This window comes from Phalaenopsis equestris, unplaced genomic scaffold, assembly GCF_001263595.1.
Source record: "Phalaenopsis equestris unplaced genomic scaffold, ASM126359v1 Scaffold000002, whole genome shotgun sequence".
NCBI classification, from domain to species: Eukaryota; Viridiplantae; Streptophyta; class Magnoliopsida; order Asparagales; family Orchidaceae; genus Phalaenopsis; species Phalaenopsis equestris.
This window is the reverse complement of record NW_018164444.1, coordinates 50,295,303-50,309,962: the sequence shown is the minus strand read 5'-3', so window position 1 is coordinate 50,309,962 and position 14,660 is coordinate 50,295,303. Positions and strand designations below refer to the sequence as shown.

General features: G+C 32.6%; 1 protein-coding gene across 1 annotated transcript; it reads left to right on the top strand.

The window, feature by feature from the left end:
* The first annotated feature begins 253 nt into the window (after positions 1-253).
* LOC110018801 (F-box/LRR-repeat protein At3g48880-like) lies at positions 254-1,120 on the top strand. Its single transcript, XM_020716242.1, has one exon. The coding sequence runs from the start codon at positions 254-256 to the stop codon at positions 1,118-1,120; it is 867 nt and encodes a 288-aa protein (XP_020571901.1).
* The last annotated feature ends 13,540 nt before the right edge of the window (positions 1,121-14,660 follow it).

Below are 14,660 nucleotides of genomic sequence, written 5' to 3'. Positions count from 1 at the left end.
ATATTCAGAAAAAAAATAAAATAATAATTATAAAAATGAAGTAATAAAACGCTGGCCTAAAGAGACCCTGCAAAACTCACAAATGGCGCTGCTGCTGGCCCGTCATCGAATCAAGTTGACCGATGAGTAGACCATTCTCGAAGCATGAGTCTCCCTGGGATCATGCCCATCACCTGTTTGTATTTATGCCCCCAAGAGTAACCTCTCTCTGCGCACATCTTACAGCAACAATCTCATCTATCTCTCAAACGCCATGGATAACCTGTCCACAGTAGCATACTGGGAAGACATGCCGCTCGATTGTCTTTCCATCATCTTCTCCAAGCTCGGCCTCGACGACCTCTCCACCTCCATCCCCTTCGTCTGCAAATCATGGTCCCAAGTTTCCTCCCACCCCTTCTTCTATCAAATCGTCGACTTCCGCCTTCTGGAACTTAGCCCATCTTCTTCATTCTCCAAAATCTTCTCTTCCCAATACTCTCTTCCTCGCTTCACCTTCTCCAGCTTCCTCAAACTCGCCATCGCGCGAAGCCATGGCGCCGCCAATGAGATCCGCTTCTCCCCTCTCTTCCCTCCTTCAATGGAGGTTCTCTCCCTCGCATCCCTCGCTTGCCCTAAGTTGAAAGTCTTGGGGTTGCCAAGAGTCAATTTTGACGATGAAGTTCGTTTTTTGAATCTGATAAGCAAATGGAGGGATCTCGAATGGCTTGAAATGGATTCAAAGCCAAGAAATTTGAGAGAAATTGCAGAGCAGATTGGAATTCATTGCAGCAGGTTTTACGGGATTAAAATTTGCGGCTTGATTGGAAAAGAAGATGTGTCAGGTATTGTTGATTTTATTCCAAAGATTGAAGTTTTGGATTTGAGTGGGTCTCGAATAGGGAAGGAGGAAGTGTTGGCTATCTTAGATGGGTGCAGGGAGCTGAAGAGATTGAGCTTGAAGGATTGTGTTGGTTTTGAAGCTGATGAAGAGGTAAGATGTAGGGCTAGAGGCATAAAAATTTTTGAATTTGAGGGATGCAGGGTTGAAGATGAATTGAGGGCTTCTGTGGATCAGAGTGATGCATTGGAACAGATGTTCATGTATTTTGATGATTGTTATGAGATGTGGATGTTATGAACTTTGAATCTTCCAAATTCTGTTTTCTCTAGTTTAAATCTGCTCTGATCAAGCAATCAAGAGTCAAATTGTCTGTCAGAAATCAACAATGCTCTATGTTTTTATACATATATTATTTTGCTTTATGTTTGTTTTTTCATTTCTTCAAGTAGCAGTTTCTTTTCAAGAAATCATTAATAAATATAGCTTTTCAAATGAGGAGATTTTTCGTTGCTGTCTCGCTCAACAATAGTTGAGACTTAAATTATTAGTATTTAGTAAACCCTGCACATCTAGACTTATTAATTCCTGCTTGAAATCCAGAAAATTATCTGGCAATAGATTTAGTAAATCCTGTAAACATAATGAAACTATTTGGCGGTTACTGAGCTGCACCACAGTTCTTACCGAGTTGCGCCTTAAATCCGAATTGTGCGAAGTTAAATCTCCTGATTCATAGGATTTATTAAATTTGAGATTTACGGCTGAAATCTGTGAAATCAAGATTTACTGCATCTCATAATTTATTTTGTCCAAATTGACTGTCCGGAAAGATTTCCCTTAAATCTTGCCTAAATCCCACCATGCCAGACAACCTCTAGATGCTTCGAAGAGAAGAAAGCATTGATTGAATGTGAAGGGCTATTTACCATATGGATGCATGTGAAGTAGGAGGTTGCCAACAATATCTTTAACTTGGAGATTTAGAGAAACCTAATCTCATCAAGAATGGTGAGATGATTAGGTCTCAAGAGTACTTGTCATCCTCATCCTTACCCGCTAAATTGATTTCAAAAAGACTCAGTGTGTGGGTAAGTTTGCAATGTCATGTATGCTTCGCCATATCCCAAACGTGCATCAGGCCATTAGGGAGGTATTTTATATGAAGTGGTGCTTCATGATATCTTCCAAATTATATTTGAAAGCTTGTAATATGGCACAAAGATGTTGCCTTTTTAAAGGTATCCAAATAATACCATCGTTGAAGTGATGGTGTGAGCTATATGTTGGCATAAACAAACAGGTGAAGATGACCATAAATGCATGCCTTTGTTAGAAAATTCATGTTTCAACTTTATACACAAATTTTAAAAGAAAAGTACATAATAGCCAAGATCTTTTAAATTCATGATTTTTACATATGAAAAAAATAAAGCGACGCATACCTGTATTCATGATGAACAAATTTGATCTTGAAGAGATGAAGTTTCTCTTTCTAATCCCTTAAAACTTTCTGTACTTTCTGATGGAGAGAAATGTACGAGGTGTGTTGGGTAGAGAGAGGACCCATTCTCAAATTCATGCTCTATTTATCCACCATCCATCAAGGGGGTTACTAACCAATAGGATTTATGATAATTTAATAAATTAATTGATTTTTATTAATAAAATCAATGACATAAGTTAGTAACATTTATTTATTTTAGGGGTTATAGAGTTACAAAAATAAATATTATAAGTTATCATAAATTATGACATAAGTTATGAGTTAAGAAAATAAATAACTTAAGTTATCAAAATAAATATCATAAGTTGTCATAATTTATGACATAAGTTATGAGTTATGAAAATTAATAACTTAAGTTATCAAAAATAAATCTCATAAGTTATTAAAATAAATGTGAGTCATAAATAAAAATATAACACTGCAACCCTATCATACAAAAATATTGTACACAATAACCCAAGAGAGAAAATAATTAAAAAAAAAGTCACATTCCTTCATTTAAACTAAAAAAAATGGTCCTTGTAATTCATGATTTATGAACTTATTAGAATGAAAGTTAAAATCTATACGTGGCAAAATTCTTGGCCATGAAATGGAGAATCTATACGCATCCAAGCTGAGATCAGCCAAGAGTTCCACGTCCTCCTAAAATATTCAAGAAATAATTGGTAAATTAGCACTACATAGAGTTGGAGCTTTAATTCTCTCTAAAATGTGACTGAATTTTAAAAAAAAAAGTCTCATAATATTTTGTGCACAGAATTCTCATACCTTGTAACGGTGGTATGAGTCACATGCAATGTCTCCATTACTCCCATCTGCCATTTTTTTCTGAAATGGAGAAAAAAATAATAATTACAAAATTTCATGAAAAAATTATTTGCTTAGGATATTTATGTAAATCACCTATTACATAATTATTAAACTAATTATTTTTTTAACACAATTTTTATATATCTATATTACTGGGATTTCATTTCCTCCATCTATTTGCCTAGGAAGATTTACATACATACAACTCAATTCCTATATATTTACATGTCTAATATTTAAACTTTAATTTTTACATACATGAAACCTTTCCATTGCATGAAATTGTTGATGTGATATGAAATATTTGGGGGTATAAATATAAAAAATAAAGCATAGGTAATAGATATAAAAATAATTACATTTTGCACCAAAAATATTTTAAGAAAATAAACTAAAACCTGGATATTTTCTGCAGAAATTTGTCCATATACACTCTCCCCTCCCTCCAAACGCTGATCCTTCCACCTGAATTGAAACCAGTGTGCAATTTAAAAATATCAAATATAAAACGTAAAAACATATTTACATGAACAAAATTATTTCAGAGATAATAATACCATGATTTTCTTAGCTTTGGTCAAAGTATTTAATAAGATCATTATACTAATTCTAATTTAGAGAGAGGGAGAGAGAGAGTCTCACCTGGAAAGCAGCGGTAGCAGCACCGAAGAGAAAACGAGAAGGAAAACTGATTCTACCAAGCCTAGATGATATCTTCAAATCATCTTTAGGAGATTGATTTCCGCCATTTTCTTCCTGCTTCGACCAAACCACAAGCTTTCTACTCCCTTTAACTCTAGGAAGAACAACTGCCTTACTTCTCCATATATCACTAGAAAATATCTTGCTTCTAAAGCCAAGAGACTGAAGAGGAAGAACACCAGTAGTACTTCCCAGCGTTAAAACCATGATTAAACTGCCCTCTTTAATTTGGTTCAGAACTCAAAACTGGTACAGATAGGCTTTTGTGGAAGAAGATTGGTGATCTGTTAGATTTATATCGAAAAAGATGATGATGATGTATATATATCGTATTTTTCCTTCTGAATATTTAGCATACCGTCTACTTCAGGTTTTCTTAATTATTTCTGGAAATAATTGGGTTTTATTTTTCAACGTTCAATTACTTCCGTAAAATGGACCTTTGACTCTGGATGACTAGAAAACGAGGGAATCTTAATCGCTGATATGTCATCAATAAATACCATCGTCTCACATGAATCTAGATAGACCATTTTTAAAAAGACTTGCAAGCTTTGATAAAAGACATTTTTAGTAAACTTACAATCAAATTAACTGGCTCGATGAGAGAGATCCAATGATATCAAAATTGGTTAAATCCAAATCAAATCAAGCCTCGAGCAAGACGATAAATTGTACTTAAAAGTTTTTTGGACATACTTGGAAGGTCAAATGAATGTTTAATCTGACAAGTTTATAGTCAAATCCAGCGTTTCAACAAGACAAATTCAAGGAGTCCGAAATCGCCTAATTTCAACATCATCATGAAATTCAAATGGTCATTAAACGGTGTCTGATTAACAGAAACTCTCCTGATTGTTTGATCAAAGTGATTCACATTTCTCCATTTATTACACCAAGATTTATAGAAATAGAGTCTCACCCCTCTCATGAGGGGGGAGGGTGCTTGAAGATTAGTAATCTGTTATGGATTTATATCAAAATGATGATGATGATGTGTATTTGTAGTATTTTTCCATCTGAATATTTACCATACCGTATGCTTCAAGTTTTCGTAATTATTTCTGGATTAAGTGGGTTTTAATTTTCCACGTTCGATTACTTCCGTAAATGTACTTTGACTCTGGATGACTAGAAACGAGTGAAGCTTAGTCGCTGATACGTCTTCAATAAATATCATTATTTGACATGGATCTCGATAGACCTTTTTTAAAAAAAAACTTCAAACTTTGATAAAAAGATATCCAGAAGTCCGTTTTTAGTAAACTTACAATCAAACTAACCGGCTCGATAAGACACTTCAATGATATCAAAATTGGACAAATAAAAACCAAATCAAGGCTCGAGCAAAACGACAAATCGTGTTGAAAATTTTTTGGACATATTTGAAATGTCAAATGAATGTCGATCTGACAAGTTTATTGTCGAATCGAGCATTTCGACAAGAAAAATTCAAGGAGTCTCCAAAATCGTCTAATTTCAACATCATCAAAAAATTCAAATGGTCATTAAACGATGTCTGATTAGCAGTAACTCTCCAGATTATTTAATCAAAGTGATTCACATTTCTATATTAATTACACCGGGATTTCTATAAATAGAGTCTCACCCCTCTCATGAGGAGGGAAGGGTGCTTGAAGCCTGAAGTAGACTACAAATTAGAGAAGACGTTGAAATCCAACATCACCTTGCCGCCGACCACTAGTCGTCAACCGTCCCCAACCAACACTTATCGATCGCTGCAGACCACCACCAACCTACCATCACCAACCACCGCTCACCGGTCGCCGCCCATCTAAATCGATTGCTGCTCACTTTTTACGATAAGTTCATCCGCACTCTTGCTCTGAAGAATGTGTATTTATTTCACGCTTATGAGACAAGAAACTGTATTTGTAATGTATAGTTTATAGTGGATTTCTTTAGTTGGGTCAGACCCCATGATTTTTTTTACTAGCTAATTACATTTTAATTTAAATACATGAATAATTTTTCAAGTCTAATTTAAATTTGTGACTTTTTATATCTAATAGCTAGCTTATACATTATAAATTAGTGTACCAAAATGTGTGATTATAAAATGTAAGATATGTGAAATGATATCTGACTACAAATTTATTAAATGTAATCTTAACACAAATACTTCAATTAATTTTATTTGGAATCAAATTCAAAATCATCCAAATTCCAATTTTAATAAATTTATATTCAAAATGGCATTTTGATGAAATTAGCACGAAAACTCCATAAATTTCTTGATCCGAGTTCAAATCAATCCAAATTAAACATTTAAAAGTAATTAAAAGTTTTATTATAAAAATCTTCTAATCTACATGCTTGCAATAAATCCAAACTAACAACTCAACAAGAAAAATTCAAGTAAAACTAATTGTTTACTATTCTCCTAATCAATATTTCTATGGCTGCCGTTTTAGGTTTAGGATAAGCTCATAAGCACAGGAGTAAATGCAATTTGCAATCTAACTTTTCAAAATTACATACTAGTTTTCTACCAAGACTTTAACTATTAATTAATATAGCTTTGTGAACTACAGTCATACACGCAAATAAACGTGTCTATATTAATAGTAAGGATAAAAATCCAAAAACGCCAAGGTGTTACATGAAATTTCCACAGCTTTTGCCTTTATTTTATGATAATTTTGATTGATGTTGGCTAAAAATCAATCCAGAAGTAGTATATACTTTGGATTTCAGCTGGCTTCAGACATATAAAGTTGGACGAAACTAATCATATGATATTATGAGAATTAATTGTTGTAAGATTAGATTAATAAGAGTAATTATTTAGTTAGTTAATAATGATTTAATAAAAGAAAAATAATTCATATTATGTGCTATTTCTTCACCATTTCTTCTTAGCTGTTGGACTTGTCTTCGTATTTGAATTGTCCTTTATTCTTCTCAATTTGAGCTTCTCTTCTTTGTTTCTCCCCAACTCAATTTCTGCATGATTTGTTGATTATCAAGAAATATGAATGAATCAAAGCACATGCCAGAAAAGAAAAAAATGACTATTGACAATATGGATAAAAGAAATCATAGTTCAAATCTAACCATGCATGCATTTCAATACTTTCATATTTAATTTTAATAGCTAATTGTCACATGATATAGCTTGTTATTATTGTTAACTTTGAGTAATATATATCATATAATTTTAATATAACTATTTTAATATTAATGATCACATTATGCATTCCATCATTATATAGATCTATATATATATAGATATATAGATATTGAATAGGAATAATAAACCAAATATATATATATATATTTTATTTTTATTTCTTCGTGTTAAGCCAAGCTTTTATAATATAACTAATAATTTAATTATATATAATTTTAATTATTTTATTGTACTATTCATGAGTAAAGTTAATAAATAAAAATTTATACGTGTCATTTCGCATAATTGTGCCTTTTCTCAAGAACTTGTTTCAATTAATATATACAAATGATTGTACTATTTTTTAACAATTTATCTATTAAATGTAATATAGAATTAACTTATATGTTTATCAATTCAAACTACATATTTACTAAATATATTTTTTTCTTACCCAATCTCATCTCAATCTTTGAAACATCAAACATCTCCTAACATTATGTTGAGCCGCGTACCCTGACCTGTTGGTTGGCATCCACGGTATAAGACCCCTTAGGTCAGGGGTTCGAATCCCCTCTCACATTGTTGGTCTTAAGGAGGTGGTACTCGAATTGTTAGGCACATTAGGGATGGTTGGAAGATCGTATAATAGCCTATGACCATTCCTTTTGACAAAAGGAAAAAAAAGAAAAAAAAAAGAAAGAAAAAAGAACCGAGCTTTCTCTATAAATTCAATCTCTTTATTAGATAATGTTGTGTCGATATCAGAAATCTCTTGAAGATTATCATCTTATAAGTTTTTAGTTACTTCTATGAATGAAGCAAAATATGATGAACTTAAAGAGATTTTCAATGATGTCACTGTGTTTATTGAAGAGCGTGAGTTTATACTTCGTAATGCAAGATATCGCATAGTATTTGACAAAGAAACATACGATTGAGAATGAAAACCATCTTTGTCATGTATATTGTTTATAAAAACAAAAAAAATATATGTTGGTTAATAATATTGGGAGTGATGAAATAAAAATATAACACTGCAAATATCATACGTTGTCATAATTTGTGACATAAGTTATGAGTTAAGAAAATAAATAACTTAAGTTATCAAAATAAATATCATACGTTGTCATAATTTGTGACATAAGTTATGAGTTAAGAAAATAAATAACTTAAGTTATCAAAATAAATATCATACGTTGTCATAATTTGTGACATAAGTTATGAGTTAAGAAAATAAATAACTTAAGTTATCAAAATAAATATCATACGTTGTCATAATTTGTGACATAAGTTATGAGTTAAGAAAATAAATAACTTAAGTTATCAAAATAAATATCATACGTTGTCATAATTTGTGACATAAGTTATGAGTTAAGAAAATAAATAACTTAAGTTATCAAAATAAATATCATACGTTGTCATAATTTGTGACATAAGTTATGAGTTAAGAAAATAAATAACTTAAGTTATCAAAATAAATATCATACGTTGTCATAATTTGTGACATAAGTTATGAGTTAAGAAAATAAATAACTTAAGTTATCAAAATAAATATCATACGTTGTCATAATTTGTGACATAAGTTATGAGTTAAGAAAATAAATAACTTAAGTTATCAAAATAAATATCATACGTTGTCATAATTTGTGACATAAGTTATGAGTTAAGAAAATAAATAACTTAAGTTATCAAAATAAATATCATACGTTGTCATAATTTGTGACATAAGTTATGAGTTAAGAAAATAAATAACTTAAGTTATCAAAATAAATATCATACGTTGTCATAATTTGTGACATAAGTTATGAGTTAAGAAAATAAATAACTTAAGTTATCAAAATAAATATCATACGTTGTCATAATTTGTGACATAAGTTATGAGTTAAGAAAATAAATAACTTAAGTTATCAAAATAAATATCATACGTTGTCATAATTTGTGACATAAGTTATGAGTTAAGAAAATAAATAACTTAAGTTATCAAAATAAATATCATACGTTGTCATAATTTGTGACATAAGTTATGAGTTAAGAAAATAAATAACTTAAGTTATCAAAATAAATATCATAAGTTGTCATAATTTATGACATAAGTTATGAGTTATGAAAATTAATAACTTAAGTTATCAAAAATAAATCTCATAAGTTATTAAAATAAATGTGAGTCATAAATAAAAATATAACAGCCTTTGCTTAATTTTTCTAATAAGCTTCGCATGAACACCCATATCTGGTATTGAAGAGAATCCATGACTCATATACAATGTTGTATGGCTCTTGATGAGATAAATTTTTTTATGCAAACCAGGGTTTTATTATTGATGCGCACTAGAAAATTCGTGGCGGTAGAGTAATAGATGATAGTCTTAGCGTTGTACGAGAATTCAACACACACTCAGATAAATGAGTAGGTTTTACATGGAAAACCTGTAAAGGAAAAAAACCACGAGGTCTGACCCAACTGAAAAAACCTACTATAAGTTGATAATTACAGAGAACCCTTATTTCGCGGACAACAAATGATTACCAAGACTTACGAATTTCAACGTTAAAGTGCGAATAAACTCGTTGTAAGAAGTAGGTGGATGCCGATGGAGATCGATGGAAGTCGCCAGGTGGTGGTCGACGGCGTTCGACGGTGATCAATGGCGATCAGTGGTAATCAACGGCGGTCGGTGGTGGTCTATGACGGTCGACAGTGATTGACGACCGTTGGTTGTGATCGACGTCGTTTGGGTGGTCAATGACGATTGGCGACGATTGACGGTGGCAGGAGTGGTCCTGGACTTTAAGTTTTTTCTAAAGTCTCAAACTCTCCTCTCTCTTCATGAGTGGGGTGTGATTCTATTAATAGTGATCTGGGTGTAATTAATGCAAGAATATGAATCACTTTGATCAAACGGATCAAAGAACTTTCTTCGATAATACTGCGTTTAATAGACATTTGAGTGTCTAAATGATATCAGAATTGAACAAACTTGGGCTCGTTGGATTCATCTTGTCACGATGCTCGATTCGATTATAGTCTTGCTAAATTTGACATTCATTTGACGTTCTAAGTATGTCCTAAAAACTTCCATTAATGGTTTAATGACTTATCTATGCTTGATTTTACTCGGATTAGACTAGTTTTGATATCATGAGAGGAGGTTGGAGCATTGAGAGAAAACTTATAGCTTTGAGAATGAGCTAAAGTCCAGCACCACATTTGTCATCGTCAATCATCACCGACCACCGTTAACCATCGTCGGTCGCTGTCAACACCTGCTGACCGCCATCAATAACCACTGACTGTCGTCGAGCACTACTGTTGCCCTCAACGACCATCGACCGTCGTCAATGGATGACCACCGTCGACCACCTCTGACTAGAAGATGTTTGTCGACGTTGTAACTTAAAAAACCTAATAATCATTTCTCATCTGTGGGATAAGGGGTCTCTGTAATCATCAACATGTAGTGGACTTTTACATCTGAGTCAGACCCCGTGATTTTTTTTCCTTTACACGTTTTTCATGTAAAAATTTCTGGCGTCATTACTAATTGCTTCATTTTACCTGAGTGTGTGTTGAATTCTTGTACAACGCTAAAACGATATGTCATTTCTTTATCGCCACGAATTTTCTAACACGTATATACATGTATATATGTTTGGTGGAGAAGAGAGGTATATAAAATAAAGTATATGCATACATATGTGTTATAATATGCTACAAGAAAAAAGATTTTTCCTTATATATAAGAACATATAAATGTGTTCAAAAAAATTATGGCATGCACAACTTAGTGGTCTTGGTGGATTTATTCCTTGCTTTTATGCATACGTTTGAATTTCCTTTACCAACAATTAAAAGTTTTTTTTTTTATTTGAATGAGGGAGCGCGAAGGCTATAAGGCGGAAGCTAGAAGTCTAAAAATAAGAAGACGAAAAGACAAAATGATTCTTTTGAACTTTGTTGTTTTAAATTTATGACAAGATCGGTGTTGATTTCTTCGATAAAAAATTATTCTCTTAACATTAAATTGTCATAATGACCTTAGAATTTAGAGATTTTGGGCTTATTGAATTTTACTGCTTGAGACACTTAAGTGATTGTAAGCATGCCAAATTTGAAAATTATTCAATATTTCAATTGAGATTTCAATCGTACTTCAAATGTTTGATCCGAGCTCATTTGAGCTAGATCGAATCAATTTCAGTACTATTGACATCCAATTATCAAGATATTTAATTTGACTATAAAATTATTGAAATTAGAACATGATGTTCTTTGTTGTTAGTTTTGAATATGAACATTAACTTATCCAATATGCATTGAAATTTATGTCTGCCCTTATAGATTTTTGCTATCATGTCATTCCTAATAAATATGCATTATCATAATTTTTTATATCATGATAATATGCAAAACGTTGCTCGCATAATCACGATTCATGAGTGCATCCGCATAATAATATAATGGTAAACATAAACTTTTGAGTCGGATTTACCTGCATCAATAATCATCTCAGTGAACAGGATTTTTTTGGGGGGCATTTACACATATAACATCCAATTCTTACATATTTACATATATCAAATATTTAAATTTTACATTTTTATATCTATACCATTCCAAATCTTTCATATTGCTTTATAAATATCACTATTTAACTTGTAGAAAGTGATGCATCTTTACCTGCGATGCGTGGAAGAAAATTTGCGGCGGTAGAGAAATAAATTATCGTGTTAGCGTTGTACGAAAGTTCGGCATACTCACAGATGAAAGAAAAAACAAGAGGTGATGACTCCAGAAGTTTTACGTGGAAAACCCGTTAGGGAAAAACCACGGGGTCTGGCCCAGTTGCGGAAATCCACTATTTAATTGATGATTGCAGAGATCCCTTACCTCACAGACGTGAAAGAGTAACTATATTTTTCAGATTACAATGTCGACTGACGGCGTCTGGTTGGTGGTGGTTGATGACGATAGGTAGAGGCGGACGACGGTCGGCGGTGGTCGTCTGAGGGCGGTGATAGTCGTCGGTGATCGACGGCGGTCGACGACAGAGGTCGGCGGTGGTCGACGGCGATTGGTGGTGATGCTGAGCTAGATTTTCTCTCCCCTCATGAGAGGGATGAAGTTCTATTTATAATGTTCTGGGTGTAATTAATGCAGGAATATGAACTATTTTGATCGGACGGTCCGGAGAGCTTCCTTCGATCATACGGCGTTTAATGGATATTTGAGTGCCTTAATGATGTCAGAATTAGGTAATATTGGGTTCGTTGGATTCGTCTTGTCGAGCCGCTCGATTTGAGTATAAACTTGTCATATTTGACAATCGTTTGACTTTCCAAATATATTCATAAATCTTCTAACTATGGTCTAATGACTTGATCTAGGCTTGATTTGACTTGGATTGGGCTAGTTTTTATATCATTTGGTCCGTCTCGTCGAGTCGGTCAGTTTGACTATAAGTTTGCTGAAATCGGAGCTCTGGATGATTTTTTATCAAGATTTAAATATTTCTTGCTTAAAATATTATCTTGAGATTTGTGTTATGCTTCGAGATTCGTGCCCGATTATGTCGGATAATAAAGAAAATTTACCAGTGGCGTATCAACATGCATAGATGTAGATAGGGTATATTTATATAAAAATAGAACTATAGGTGTTATACATGTAAATATATAAAAATTTTGTACCGTCGTTGTACATTATATTAAAAAATATATAAGGATTTAAGCCAAATTGTTATTATCGGCCTACAGCGATGAGGCATGGCCGTTACGTCGTCATTTACAGTGAAATAAATTAATTATGTAAAATGCAGTCCAAGAAAACAATTTAATATATTATGAAAGTAACCCCGTTAATGGACTTACCGCCCACGCCATATGAAGAGATGATTTGGGGGCGGCCAACAATAGATTTATATTATTGTGAATTTTTAATTTACATAAGATATGTATTACTTCTTTTTTAAATATATATAAATATTTAATTTTAAGTAAATTTACATACACACTACACAATTCTTATGTGTTTGCACCGTTAAATTTAAATTTTGATAATGACATTATAAATTATTTTTGGCGCAAACTCATAGAAAAATATGTATTTCATTAAAGATAGTGATTGTGATATTTTTTATGCGTACATGATATGAATACTTAAGTTGATGGAAAATATATAAGAATTGTGTGGTATGTATTTAAATGCACCTCAATTTTAGACGTGCGGCAAATGACGGGGTGGAAATGCGGAGTAAGACGGCGGAGCCCCTACAGAGTGAGACGTGCGCGAGCGGCACAAGATAGGAGGGGCCGAAATGAGGGATTTGAGGGTTTCAAGGGCAAGTGTATAGATTGTTATATTAAAAATTTTAAGAAACTAACTTATTTTTAAAAGAAACTCAAAATATCTTAAGTTTATTTTGATTAATTTAAAAATAAACTAAATATGATATATCATATCAAATTAATATTATTTTAAGGAAAAACATAAATAAAGTAAAATAATAAATAAATATTAAAAATTAAAATCAAAAGTGATGCAAAGGGCCGTAAGAAATTGGGCTCTCATGAAATTTTGCATAAATTACCTATTCTTCATTTAACCTTATTGAAAACCATAAAATGTGTTCCTAGAAAAGTTGTAATTTATCTCGTGACATTTTGTTATTATACGTTTTGAATATGAAGGTTTGTGGAGATCAAGGAGAAAAAAAATATTTAAAAAACACATGAAATGATTACAATAATTATTGTAGCCTCCCACATGGCCATGCCTTCCAACAACTTAAGTTGTCTTTCACTCCAAGCCATGAAAAGGGAGAGACAGCATCTGAATTCCAAACAATGGAATTTCGATGCCCACAATGCGAGTGTCTCAATGAAGCAAATTCATTAAACTCAAGACCAATCAATTCTTAAATCATCAAAGCATTAATGTAAACAAAATAACATCCAATCGTAGGAATCTCTACGAGCGATCCAAGGAAGTGACCCGAATTCTTTCCTTATGAATAGAGCACTACTGCATTCATCAGAGGAGGAGAGGAAGGGAGTCAGCAGCGCTTCTAGAGTTGGACTGGGGGAAAGAATCGAATTCCACACGTATCCTGCGCCCTCAACCACCAACCACAGTTGAAAACTGCTCATCAATAGCCGTTCACCACAGCCGCTTGCCCTCCTGCTAGCTGATGTCAATGAATCATACGGTGCAACAACACAACTTGAAGACAATATAACGATGCATCTTGAAGACGACGTAATGATATATCCCTAAGACAGTGTAACAACACACTAAAAAAAATTGTGTAGTGACGAACCCGAAGATAATTTAACAACTCACTCTGAAAATGGTGTAATAATACTCCTTGATGACCGTGTAATAATGCACCCTGAGTACAGCTTAACTCCCCAAAATAACTGTTTACAACCGTAAAATTCAAAATTCGATGGCCATCTCCGAGCTCTTGAAATTCATTGAATATCTAGAAGTTAGAATTTATTTTTAGTTATCCAGATTAAAGAAAATTATGTAAACACAGGTGTACCGTGTCTTAGCATAATATCACATGATGATTTGAATATATTTGCTGATTTCTTTAGTTTGAACCCTGTTTAAGCAAATTTAAGGATTTGATTTGACTAAATGAAGAAAAATATGTACAAGCAATATATATATATATATA

Coding starts and splice junctions, on each gene's coding strand:
- LOC110018801 (XM_020716242.1), top strand. CDS start 254: ATGGATAACCTGTCCACAGTAGCATACTGGGAAGACATGCCGCTCGAT.